At 36.9% G+C, this 13353-nt stretch overlaps 1 protein-coding gene across 1 annotated transcript in view; it reads left to right on the plus strand.

Moving 5' to 3' along the window:
• CNTNAP2 (contactin associated protein-like 2) overlaps window positions 1–13353 on the plus strand; it is a 1035043-nt gene that overhangs the window by 969448 nt on the left and 52242 nt on the right. The window contains exon 21 of the mRNA XM_008633839.2: window positions 5761–5854. Within this exon, the coding sequence (XP_008632061.1) occupies window positions 5761–5854 (94 nt within the window). The remainder of the gene's footprint in view (window positions 1–5760; window positions 5855–13353) is intronic.

A 13353-nucleotide genomic window follows, 5' to 3' on the forward strand; every position in this document is an offset into this window, starting at 1 on the left:
TTACATTGGCTTATGCTGAAACTATTTCCTTCTTCTATAATGCATTTTCAGTGATGAGTGTGTGTCTTCCTTGGCCTGTGTGATTTCTAGTTTGATACAATTTTATTGGAATTAAAGAAACAAGGAAAAAATAAAAAAATCATTAAGTAATTCCAGAGTCCAAGACAAAGCTAAAAAAGTCAAAACCTATCATGAAATAGGTGGTTTCCATTATATGGAAGTACACATTGGACAAATTAATGTCCTGTGAAAGTCATCTTTAGGTACCTGAGGTAGATCTCTTTAATTTTAATGACTTGGCATTATATGACTTTCTATTGCTTCTGTTAACATATATTGTAATTCATCTACTAAAGAGAGCAATAAAAAGTCAACAGATGTGAAAGAAGCATCAGAGAATTGTTTCAATTGAAGGCAGCCAAACTAAATAGTGTCCCTTTCCTTATCAGTGCTTCTGTTACATTTTGAGCTATGTTCCTACATTTCCTTCTAAATTTTATCCAAATTTTTGTTGTTTTTTAGAGGGAGGCAAATTATCCCTGTCATTATTTAGCAGAGCAACAGCAGCTTTCAGACATATATACAAGCTTTCTGCACATAAAGGATTCAAGTTTTAAACCAGGAAAAAAAAACGAACCTTTATATTTGGGGGTTTTTTTCTGCAATGTATCTATGTTTTTCTGTCTGTATCACATGTTAATCACATATTTAATATATATCCCTCCATAAAAGAGACTTAATGATAAAATACTGTAGTTGACCTTTATTTAAAAAAAAAAAATGCTTAAGGCTAAATCAGTGCATTAAACCAGCAAAACAGATTTTCAGGAGTGGTTCCTAAAATAATATTTACTATACCTCTATAGAAATTTCGTCTGCAGAGCTCAAAGCACAATACAAACCTTTAGCTTGCCTTACTCCACATTGGTGAAGTGTGTACCTCCTCCTGTGTTCCAGATGAGCAGTGAGGCTGCAGGTCTGTGACAGTCTAAGGCAGTAAAAAATGCTGGGTTTATGGTCCTGACTGTTTCTCTGGATCCACTACTCATTTACAGTCCATGGCTTGTCCCTGCTCTGGCTCTGATCTCATCTCACTAACCTGGGTCAAGGACCTGACCCGTCAGAAACACATCAGTGGAGCACTAGTGCCACACTAAGGAAGGAGCTGAATTGCAGCGAGAGTGGCCGTGATCGGCCTAAGGAATTACACAATTATCACTCCAGTCTGCTCCTTTCCTCTTGTAATAGAAAAAAAAAAAAAAAAAAAAAAAAAAATCAAATATCACAGTATTAAAAATATTGTTTTAAGTTTTTTCCTAACCTTTTAGCAGGTGAATAATCATCTTTATTTCACCAATAAAAAGAATGGCATAATACCTCCCATTTGATTTTCATAGTCATCTTCCTGCTTTCTCATACACTGCTATCATACTCATGACGAGCTCCATCTAAACACCTGCATACCACCTTGTTATTTTCTTAGGGCCTCATGCCTAGTCTGTGCTAACTTTGTAGGCATTTTTGAGCAGGAACCTTTTTTGTTATGTATTATTATAGAACTTAGCACAAAAAGCCCTTGTTCAGGACTAGAAAAGTTTGTAACAAAAGTGATAAATCATCATAATAATGCAGAAGAGAAATACTATATTGATCATGATGATAACACCCCCTTCTTTACCCTGCTATTGCTGAAGTCAATAGCAGAGATGTATTGACGTCAGATGGTGTGAGATTAAACCTTACAGCATTATTATTCCATCTGATTTGGACAATTTTTTAAAATAAAATATCTCCAGCATAAAGAAAAACCTTAACTTCACAGCAGTGCACAGGCTGGGTTGACAATGATTCAGATATAAATATATCCACAGGGTGAATATAAGGTATGTGTTTGTGTTCATGCCTTTTTTTTTACCAAGACTACTAAGGTGATGCAAACATTATGTTTGCCCTTAGACTGATATCTCTGTTAGTCTCAGAACTCCCATCAAGATTAGTTTTATTATCTAAGTGAACAGTAATTTAAAAGAAAGAGCATTTTATTGAACTTCTGCTTAAATCCAAACAACTTCAGAAAAAGGCAGTCTGCCTTGACGTGATGTGACTTCAGAACTGAAACTGCAAGTTCCTCAGAAACTGCCACCTATTTTCATCTGTGTAACACTCAAAGCCACACTGTATGTTTGTATGAAGCTCAAATTAAATTATTCAGTTTTTAAAGAAAAGTAGCTGTAATGAAAAATCTAAAATATAATTTTAAAACTAATTTAATACAAAATCATTACATCGACGTCTGTGTATGCAGGGGTTCTATTTAATTTTCATTAAATAATGTAATAACTTTTTTCAAATATCATTTGACACTACTAATTCCTTTTTTATTATGTGTCTTCTATTAAATTGAGAGGCTAGTATCTCATGCAAAGACTGCAGGCTGCTCCGTTCCAGCTGCTTACACTGGAGCCCCCACTGGATGGCAGTCACACACAACTTTGGAAAGAATTCAGCGTGCTGCTTTAACTCACAGACCTGTAAAGAAACCCTAGGTTGAGTGTCTCTAAAACAAACAAACAAAAAAAAGTTTCTTTTATTAGGTAATCCTAGTTTAGTACAAATACATGCAATAAAAGCAAGTGGACAGAAATCTCCCTATTCCCTCACCCACTGTTCCCTAGACCCACTGTCTTGTGGTGCATCATTTCATTCCAGGCGCCAGGATTAGAGAAGGGCGTCACTCAAAGCTCTGGAAAGCAATGCAGGTGTCCCCTGACAAGAGACCCCAGGGCTGACAGTGGAGCAGGATCTGGCTCTATACCCGATCAGGAATGTTTGCTCCAGAAAATTGGTATCCACAGCTTTTAAGTAGAGATTTATTTTAACTAGGAATCAGAACAACCCAAAACTTCAGACAGCCATTAAGACAATCCATAGCTGAACCCATTGGGATATCTTCCCTTGACTTCAGTGGGATGTGAAAAATATATGTGAGCAGATAGATTCAGGTTTTTATTCAGTACAAGACGTCTGTTTAAATGAGCAAACCTCAGCAGTAAAGTGTCTGTTCCTGTTAGAGCCTTCAATGTAACACATCATTAGCCTCATTATTGCAACCCCTTTTGCCTCTGTACCAGGACAGAATGCTCTGCTATGCTGAAGTCCCAAGGGAAGGTGAGGTCATTGGAAGGACTTTTGAGGGTTTTTTTTTAAATCTGGCCAAGGTTACTGCTAACTAACCTGTTCCAAGATGGGGAAAGAGAGGGCCTTTCCACATCCTGAGCACTACCTGAAGACAAAGAGAGTCTTTTCACAATGCAGCTGGCAGGATTTGATATTCTGTAATTGTGCATGCAAATGTTCACAGTGGTTCATGTTTTAAATTGACTTTTCATTTTGATGTATGTCCTGCAGACACAACCATTGTACCCAGGTAAAGGCAGTATGTACATTAGGCAGGGATGGGTTTTTTATTACTTGTTACTAATTATTTGTTGCTCTGACAGTGGGCACATGGCTACTGCTTTAGGACATCCACCATAAGTCGATAAGTTAAATCATAGATTGATAATTATTTTAATTCATTCATATTTTATCTGATCAATGATGCTCTATCAACACCACTGCTCAGATTCCAGATCACAACAAAAAGAAATATTTCAGAATTGCTCCAGATTGATTCTGAAAAAGAAAGAATCTATATGTTGATGATACTGACAGAGACCAATGCATGTAGTATTATGCCAGATTATTTTGTCAGAGTTTCTTCAGCATATTTGAAGTCATATTAATAAAAGGAAAACCTAGAAGATGAATCCTGAGTATGTATTGGAAACAATTCCACTGCAGGCAAAAAAGTTACATGAGGTTAACCTCTTGACATATGAGAGAATGGAGAACCAGTGTTTTGTGGATTAGTCTTCACCAATCTTTACCTGATACACCTCTCTAAAGTCTACACCTTTCATTTAATAACACAAGGGTAAATACCATGAGAGATCTGAGCCATTTCTATTTGTCTCCTGAAATAAGAATTTTTTTGCACCTGATATGCCTGCATTTCCCATTGAAAATGGGTCTGGCACTTGCCATGTTGGATGTCGGAACATTTCCCTTCCATCAGGAAAACCAATAGTAAGCACTTAAGTCTCTACTTAGTAGGGCCTGAGGTGGTTGAGGTTGCAATCTGTTTTGTATTTCAACCCTTTTTATTGACTACACCCTTTCAAAAATAACTCTTTTGAATTTGCATTTATATAACTCTCATTTCAGGTAAAATGTGTATTTCTGCTCTTTATTAAAAATCTAAGAAAAACTGTTCAAGATACTCTGAACAAACTGAAGCTCCTTATTTTCTGAGTAAGAAGATGGAACTATGTTTTTCCGTGTATTTATCTCAAAATAATCGGTGTGAATACTAGTTAAGACAAATTAAGAATCATTTCTGAATATTAAGACTTGCTAGACCTTTTTTGCAAACTGCAGAGGCTGTTTTTCCTGTCTACTACATATATACACTTTTCTTCTTGGGGTTTTATGGGGAATTATGAGAAAGACAGGACTCCTCCAATTATTATAGTTTTTGAGATGGTTGCCTCTGCAGATTCATGACACCAGTAGGCTTTACCTGAGCTCACAGTATTCCAGGGTATCAGGGGATTCAGCCCTTCAGTTCTATGCTACCTGCCATTCATTTACTTTTAACCACTGAACTGAGCATTTGCAGTATCATTAAAACAAAGTAATGCACAATAACATTTTGAAATTAGAAACATGGCAAAAAGATATGTGAAAATATTGCATGCCCTGTAGAGTTGCCATTTTTTGAGAATTACTTCTGCAGTCTATTGTACCCTCTAAAGTCTTAAATTACATATATTAGTTTCTATCCTGTTTTGTGCCAAGGCAAGGCCAGAATAAAATAAACTATTACTGTTCTGTCCTCTTTAAGCCTGTGTAATAAACATGCAAGGCTGAGAAAATAAATAACAACAGTAGAGATAAAAATTCATCCCAGTTACCTTTATGAAATGTGAACATCAAAACTCTATTGAGCTATATTAAACTCTGTTAACAGCACTATTACTAAGCACAGGCAATTCATTTTATTACTCTCTTTCTTCACATTTTTCTGTTAAATAGCTAAAAACCAGGGGGAAATATGCTAATGTAACATGGTTGCTGTGTCATATGAGGGACAATATGCATTTCCTGTAGATTAAACTATTTAGCTAAGTTGATTACTATTGAATTTATTTAGGTTTCAATGGGCATCATCACAATAAAATTGAACAACATTCTCAGCAAGAAAGCAATAAGCATGTAGTGCAAAAAAAGAATGCCTTATTAATTTATGACTTTTCTGAGAGAAGAAAAATGCCCAACACCTGAGCTATGTAAATGTAGCTTTAACAGTAACATAGGTCCCAAATGGAAATCTATTTCTATGGAAAGAATAAGTTGTTTTATTATTGATGCTGTTGCTATATTTAGCAATCGAAGCACATAGGCAAAAACTGATGTGATTCTTCAGCAATCAGAACAAAAATATATTCAGTATAGGTATTCTCCAGGCCTGGGGAACTGTGGATATGGCAGATATGGAAGGAAGGGGGTTTACTGTTGTTTTCCCTTTATGAAAATGAAAGTCAAGTGTATTAGACGTTATAAGTGATGGCATAAACTCCATGAAGTAGACCTGGTTGATCAGAACTGTAAGAAGCAGATCAGTTCAAAATACTCATCATTTCTTTTCTCTTTCTCCAGCTTGATCACTATCCTCCAACAAGTTACAGCCTGCCAGCCACATCTGACGTTCAGTTCAATTCCCCAAAGGCACTATTCCTAGGAAAAGTTATAGGTAAGACTTCACTTTATACCTGGAACAATGATATGTGTGTAGCAGGATGCTTGCTGGACACGTCATTCTTGTTCAGAAAGTGGTGATACTGGAGTTATACTTAAAGGAGGCCTTATGTTCACCTGTTCACAGAGACTGATGAGCACACAAATAAGTAATTGTCTGCCATGCATGGGGAAAAAAAAGATAAGGGCAAAGAGACCCTTGTAACATTGTCTTTGTGAGGTTTCATTATGCTCTCAGTGTCAGATGGAGGCAATAAAAGGAAATTACTGAGACCACTGCTTCTATCAGGAGATATTGAAGTTATTTTGAATATTATCATTCACTGTGAAGTTATTGTGTGCCTTGTATAATGTCTTTATCCATGCAGACAGCCTTCTTATCCCTGTGCATCCTCTTGTGTCATAACTGTCCCTCATCACTCTGGCAAACCGTCACTCTCTCACAGGAACGCCCACCAGCAAGGTCCTTTGGAGTCTGTAACACCTGCAGCAACACTCCTCTGGACAATTTCTATCCTTTTTATGGATCTCACGGTTATTTCCAGTGCAGCAGTTTCCTGGCCAGCTCCCCAGAGGAACTCAAGGGGCAATACAGATGCCTTGGCCTCACTTTTAGACCATCCTATAGAGCATTGCTTAATTTTTCTGCTACTGACTTCTTACATGAATTTCCAGGGTTACTCACTTCAAGAATCAATTCTTCCCAACATTTGCAGTTTTAAAGGAGGGCTTTTTCTCCTTTTCAGAGATAAAGGGGAATTAATATTATTTCCTCTAAATGCTTTGTGCAGAGATATGCTTTGCTTGAACTCAGTGAAGAGATTAATCTAGAAAACTGCAAACTTTGTTAAGTGGCTAAGGCGTTAATCTGTGATCCCTTTGCACTGTTTTTTGAAGTGAAAAAGAAATTGATCACATGGCTAATGGGATTTTTTTTGTAGATACACTTTTCTATTTGTTTTGGTTTTAAAATTTAACATGTAGAACTTCTGTGAAATAGGAAATGAAAAGTCTTAAAATTTCTGGCTATCAGGAGAGTCATGAACTATTTTCTGGGACTTTCCAAGTCACTTCTGTTGATGGTACAAAAGATGATGCAGTCTGATTTTGGTCAGTCTCTGGAAACTGGGTGCACTCCCACCTCACCTCACTTAATTTAGGCATCTAGACCAGAGCTGGTGCTCTGACTCAATTTTTCTAACAGCATGGGATTATATTAGCCCTTTTGGGAATACGATTGTTTTGCTTCTTCCTTTCTGTTTGTTATTGTCTTTCAAAATAGGACATTTTATTAAGCAGAAGAACATATCATTACTAAAGAAACCAACAAGAAAACAAAACAAAACAAAACTTTTATTCTTTTTTATTCTTTCTACCAGAGAAAAATTGAACTTCACTGTGAAGAGATGGATTTCCCAGTGTAAAATTGTTGTATAACTGACCATGTCTGTTGATGAGCTTTACTGTGCTCATGTTGAACTGGAGTCTCATGGAGTAAACTCATGTTTACTGGAGTCATGTTGAATGAGGGAAGAGCTCAGTTAACAGGGTTACCCAAGCGCAGCAGTTTGAAGGGCAAAGTAGACATAGAATTCAGTATCTTTAAAGCCTCTAGCTATCACTTCATACTGACTAGGCATATTTTAGTGGTCGAGAGGGATTAGAACCAACAGAAGATGTGGATACATAGATCAAGTTGCAATTTGTGCCCATATGCAATTACATTCTCCAAATGGCCAATATGGGAGTAGCCTCCCATTTCACTGCTACTCTGGCATCACTTGCATTCAGTTTCTGTTGTTCCCATACCATGCAATTCTTATTTGTCAGCAAAAATGAATGCAAGGCCCTATTTTTAAAGACTGATGGGTTTTTGAAGAGCACTCTGGAACAATCTTACTAGGAAACTGGTCTTCTGTCTGTCTTATTTCCATTTTTATTAGTGTTATTTGCATAGGAGCAGCCGCTCCTGCCACAGCTGTGCTTGCTGTGATAGGGAGTTCATCTGCTCCCCATCGGAAATGATCCCTTGTACAACACCTACCACAATACAACACCTCTCTCTGCTCTAGGTCTTACAAAAATATGGTTGATTAATAAAATGTTGCTTCATAACTGCTCATAATATTTTCTGTAAAGCAGGAGGATCACATCAGACACCACAACAAAAATGTTTGAGTTGCAATCAGGGAGAACTTTTCTTCTTTAAGTTGAGATGCTTTCTGTTTCCTTGAAATACTTTTTAAAAAACGCCTTTGTTCACTGGCTTGAAAAACACTGAAATAAAATAATTTTAGCATTTTGGAAAACTGGAGGTAAAGGCGTTTAGTATATAATTCTTACCCAGGAAAAATGGATTATGATTTGAGGTATGAAATAAAGCTAAAGGAGACAGCAAATGAAAAATCTTCTTTTACATTAATGTCTAGTAACAAAAATAGTAGCTCTAGAGAAATGGAGGATTTTACAAAAATTATAGAAAAGTATTGTTAATGTTTCAAGGAAGTTCTTTAATCTGGTATTTACATATATTTAGGCTTTGAGGGCTTGCACACAAGGCAAAATGGAGAACCTGGCTATCTGGATTATAAGATATGAAGAGAAAAATCCAGAAGTTTGACAATGTGACCGCCATCTACTATTTTCATGTAGGCTGCAACTTGAAGCTCATTACTGAGGTAGAGCAGAGGTTTGATTTTTCCATTAAGCGTAGTGAGTTTGGATGCAATACTCAGCTTTGTCTTCATGTCCTTTTTAGAGACCTACACCTGTACTGTCTTAGTCTGTACTTTATAACTAAAAGTGGTGCATTTCCTTGGCATTTAATATGTATTTATAAGGAATTAGCTAGACATAATTACACATGATTTTGTAAAAGTGTCATTCTGGTGAACAGAAATAATTTGAGAGTTTCTTAACAGGATATATGAGTGAGCACAGAAACACCAAGATCAGACAAGAGTTGGTTTTGAGAAAGTGGCAAGGAAGTAAAGGAAATATGCTTCTTGCCTTCATCTCCACCAACCACTCCAAGTTAAATTGTATCTTTTCAGAAATACTTAAATATCCACTTGGAAACAATTGACATAATATGAGTCATCATCACACGGATTATAATTTTCAGAATTGACAGCTGTCCCTGCAGCTCACCTCTGTGGGCTCTGTTTTTGTCTCCGCCTCAAGCTAGTGTTCTTCAGGGACCTCTAGTAAAAGTAGCCAAAGGGGAGACACCTTTCAGGTGCAGCTGCCATCACTCTACAGCTAAAGAGAGGCCCTAGAAATCAACCCCAAGGGCCTGGATTCTTTTCACAAAAGTCAGTTTCCTTGAGAAGAAGTGGTAGAAGGTCAATTTCTAGATGTGGTGGAGTTTTCCTGACATTAATGTAAAGACTTTTTTATTGTTCCCTGATTGGAGTTTCTGTTTCTTTACTGGTGTTTGTGGTGAAAATTAAAATTAGTGAGGAGACATTTCTCTGGATTCATTGTGACATTCACCACCTCGAACTGATGGGAGGTAAGACCAACTCTAACTACTAGCCAAGTAGTTAGTTTCAAATGTGCAAAGGAGAGAACACAGAAAAACTTCACAAAAAGGAGAAGATAAATTACATTGCTTCATGGCTTAGGTAGGTATAGAAAGAAGAATTGCTTTTTTGTTGTATGGCTTCTCTCTACAAATAGATACTGAATAATAGGAGGCAAAAGTTCAAAATGCTTTGAATTTCCAGCGGTGACTAATGGCAATTATTCCAAGAGGTAATCATTCTTTATTCCTAGATAAGATACTTTCTTTTCTATAGAAAAAGCCTGGCAATTTGGTGCTTCAACACTTGTAGCTGAAAACCATCGACGACCTCCCATGTAATTCATCCTACCAAAACCAACACACACTTTCAAAATCAGCTTCAGTGTCCATGCTTCCACACAACTGCAGAGTTTTATCACTTAGAGGGTTTGTTTCATGCCAAGGAATGAACACTTTATCTCTTTGAGAACACTTACCATCATTGAAAAGGGGGTTTTGATAGCCTTGATTTAAAAATTCTGCAAAGGATATAGGCATAGTTCTAATTGGTGCTCAGTTTGGGTATGCTGTTAGACATTGACATCACCTGATAGGAAGTTAATGCTAATATATATATATATAAAACACCAGTTTAGAATTAGATCTCTATACTGTCAGGCACTTTTTGTCAGCTTTTAAATTTGCATCTTAGAAGATAGTGCAGAGCTGTAAATAGATCATGAATAATTTAAAAGTATTCTGCTACACATCTTTGACATGTATCTACTATTACTTCATGATCATAATGAGGTTAACACTTCATTATATATGTTAGTAGTTTGGCATTCAGAGCTCCACAGCTTGAGCTCTGCTGCTCTCCTTCATTTTGCAGTGCAGAGAGACAATCTGAGTGCAGGGTAGCTCAGCCTACTTTCACTGATAATGAGAAAAAAACCAGCTAGTATGCAGTCAATTCATCCACCAACTTACTTCAAGGTAACTTCCTGCTGCTTCATTTCTGGGCACCAGCATTAACATTCAGTATTGTAATCTCAGTGAGAATGCATATTGTCATATTGGGAGCCCTCCTGCTACAGCAGGTAGAATATTAAAGATGTGCTTTCCCCTGCATGAGTTATGTATGAATTGTCATACAAAAATATAACATCTGGACAATTCTCCTTCCCCTATTCCTCCTGTATAATGCTATCAGCCTGGTTGAAACACCTCTGGGATTTATTATTGTCTGTCTCTCTGATCTCAGATCTGTCTGTCCATACTCACTCTTTGAAGTGTTTCTGGTAAAGGCAGAAATGTTCCACAGCTCTTCTAGTCAAAACCTGATGGAAATAAAAGTAATTTTTCTTTTCTTCCAGATCTCTGGTTTTGATCCGTCTGGTTTTTCTCTGAGAAATCCTACCTACAAGCCATATTTAGAAAGGAATATTTCCCATCTACAGGTCTCCCATCCAAGGGACATGATAAACACTTAGAATTGCCAGTTTGACCCAAATAACTTCTGAGTCAGAAATTAGGGTAGCCCAAGTGAATTTTGTCTTTTATTTGAGAACTAAAATGAAGAAGAGAAGCCAAAAATATTCACTGATGCCTCTCAGCATCCATGCAACATCTTCTTCCCATTTTTCAGAATATTGCAGGATTCATCTGCTGCAACTCCAGAGAGGCAGATGGTCAACCCCAGGCAAACTGGATTAAATTAGGTGCTTAGGTAATCTCAGTTGTCATGAGTATATCCAGCTTTGCTCTTCCAAAAATCAGCTGGAGCCATTTCCTCCCACAAACTTTTCACTCTTACCCTTCAGGTGATTCTTCACCTCTCAGCCCCTCTCATACTTTGTAATGGCAGCTGCCTTTTCATTTCCTCTTGCACTATTCTCTGTGAAGAGACTTCACTGATTCCCAGTCTTCAAATCTTTCATGGGCATTCAACAGCTCCAGAAGGTCACCCTTTATTCTCATGGTCTTCTAGCAAGCAAACCAGCCTCTAACAGGATGCAGTACTCCCCTAAATTCTAAAGTTATTTCACTTGTGCTTTAACATGTCTCAGAAAATTGTTTCATATAAATCAGTCGACAGAATCTTGCTGAGAAAATTATCCCATTGTTTTACAGTTCTTTCCAAAGTATTAATCTACTGGCTCTGAAAAAAAAAAAAAGGAAAGGAACGGAAAAGAAAAGAAAAGGAGATTGTAAGGCAATTTAATTTGGTTAGTGCCATCTTGAACAGAGTATTTGCACAAGTCTTATCTGACATTCAAAACACTGATAACACTATTTAAAAGCAAGGGAATAAAATGAAAACTTAAACTCTAGTAATTAGACTGACCTTTTCCTAACTCCTGTATTTTGTTAAGGTGGCATATCTTGGTTATACAACTTTTCCCTACCACAGGAAGACAGGAATTATATTGCCTGTACTGTGTAATATCTAATACTAATTTATTTCAGACACAACTACGTTCAAGTGCCAAAGAAACATGACATCAATAAAATGTGCTGTTGGCCCCATGAAATTCTAATGGCGTAGATAGCGAAACTGAAGAACTCAGAGCACCTTCAAGGCTTTTAAATCACTTAAAAAAAAAAAAAAAAAAGTGTTACACAGTCTGAAAAAGTCAGAGGTATTCCTGAAGCTGAAAGTACAGTATCTTATAATTTTTCTCCAAGTATATTCAAAGGAAAAATCAAAAATTAGAATAGAACTGCCCTAAGATAACAGACAGAATTGACAAAAAAATTGTCTTTAATAAGCCAAGGCACAGGTCTTAAAAGTTTACATTACTTTACCTGGCTTGTGCAACTTCTACCCATAGTTCCAGATATAAAACATTCCCAAAAAATGTGAATATGCCCTAATTTTTTGATCAGAAATAGCTATAGAAATAGTGTTCTGGCTAGATTATTTTGGCTAAGGGTGCAGATTATTTCCATGCCATTTCTTGTAAAGACAGATAAAGAAATTACATCTTATTCAAAACTCACTCATTGTTTGAAAATTTAAAAGAAGCTCAGGTTTTATCTGACACTTGTTTCACTTAGGGAAAAATCATAACAAAACAACACATAGACTGACCAAAATATTGCAGAGGTTGTCAGATGGAAAGGGAAGTGACTGAGGCCCCGTATTTTAGAGGCTCATTGGGATCAAGTCAAACGTCTCCCTCAAGAGCTGTACTAGTTTTCACTCCCATCATTGATAATTTGAAGGTGCCTGTGTCCTCTTCTGATCTGCAGTGGCCTCTTATGCCAGAAGCACCAGAGGTTTCCTAGAATCTCTTTCCTAGGAGAAAGTTTGTTCAGGTTGCTGGAGAACCTGGGAAGAACAAGGGATGTGGGAGTTTCTGGAGTATGAATTAGATAGGAATTTCATGGCATGTGCTCCTGTGCCTGAAAGAACAAACCCCCAAAAGGAGTGTAGGACCAGGGATCCTGGAGAAGTGCTGCACTAATGCACCTTTGTGTGTCAGGGCTCAGAGCTGCCTTAGGCCTGGACAGCTTTCCTTCTCTCCGAGAAGCCTGGGCCTGTCCATGCAGTTTTAAGCTCTCCAGCTTTTTAGGATGAAATTTATCTCTGTTCAAAGGCTCAACACAATCTTCACACTACTAAACTCCGCTTACGTAGACTGTATATAGAATGTAAAGTAAGTTTATGTTGTGCTGCTGCTCTTTGTAGAAGAAAAAAAACCACCTGTTCTGCATGAGTATATCCAAGAAATAGTAAAATAAACACGTTCCTCAAACAATATTAAGCAATGAATTAATGTGAAGATAAGATAATCTTTCTTTAGGACCTTTATATAGAACTATAAATTCGTAGACTAAATTATTCATGGTGAATAATTTGCTTAACTCCCACTATCACAAAAAGAAAGAGAAGTATATAAATTATGGAAAGACACTTCAACATTTTCCTATTAAGCCAGACCTTTGACTGTAGGCTACTTTGCATTTCTTTTAAAAGAAATTAT

This window comes from Corvus brachyrhynchos, unplaced genomic scaffold (assembly GCF_000691975.1).
Source record: "Corvus brachyrhynchos isolate BGI_N302 unplaced genomic scaffold, ASM69197v1 scaffold94, whole genome shotgun sequence".
Lineage (NCBI taxonomy): Eukaryota > Metazoa > Chordata > Aves > Passeriformes > Corvidae > Corvus > Corvus brachyrhynchos.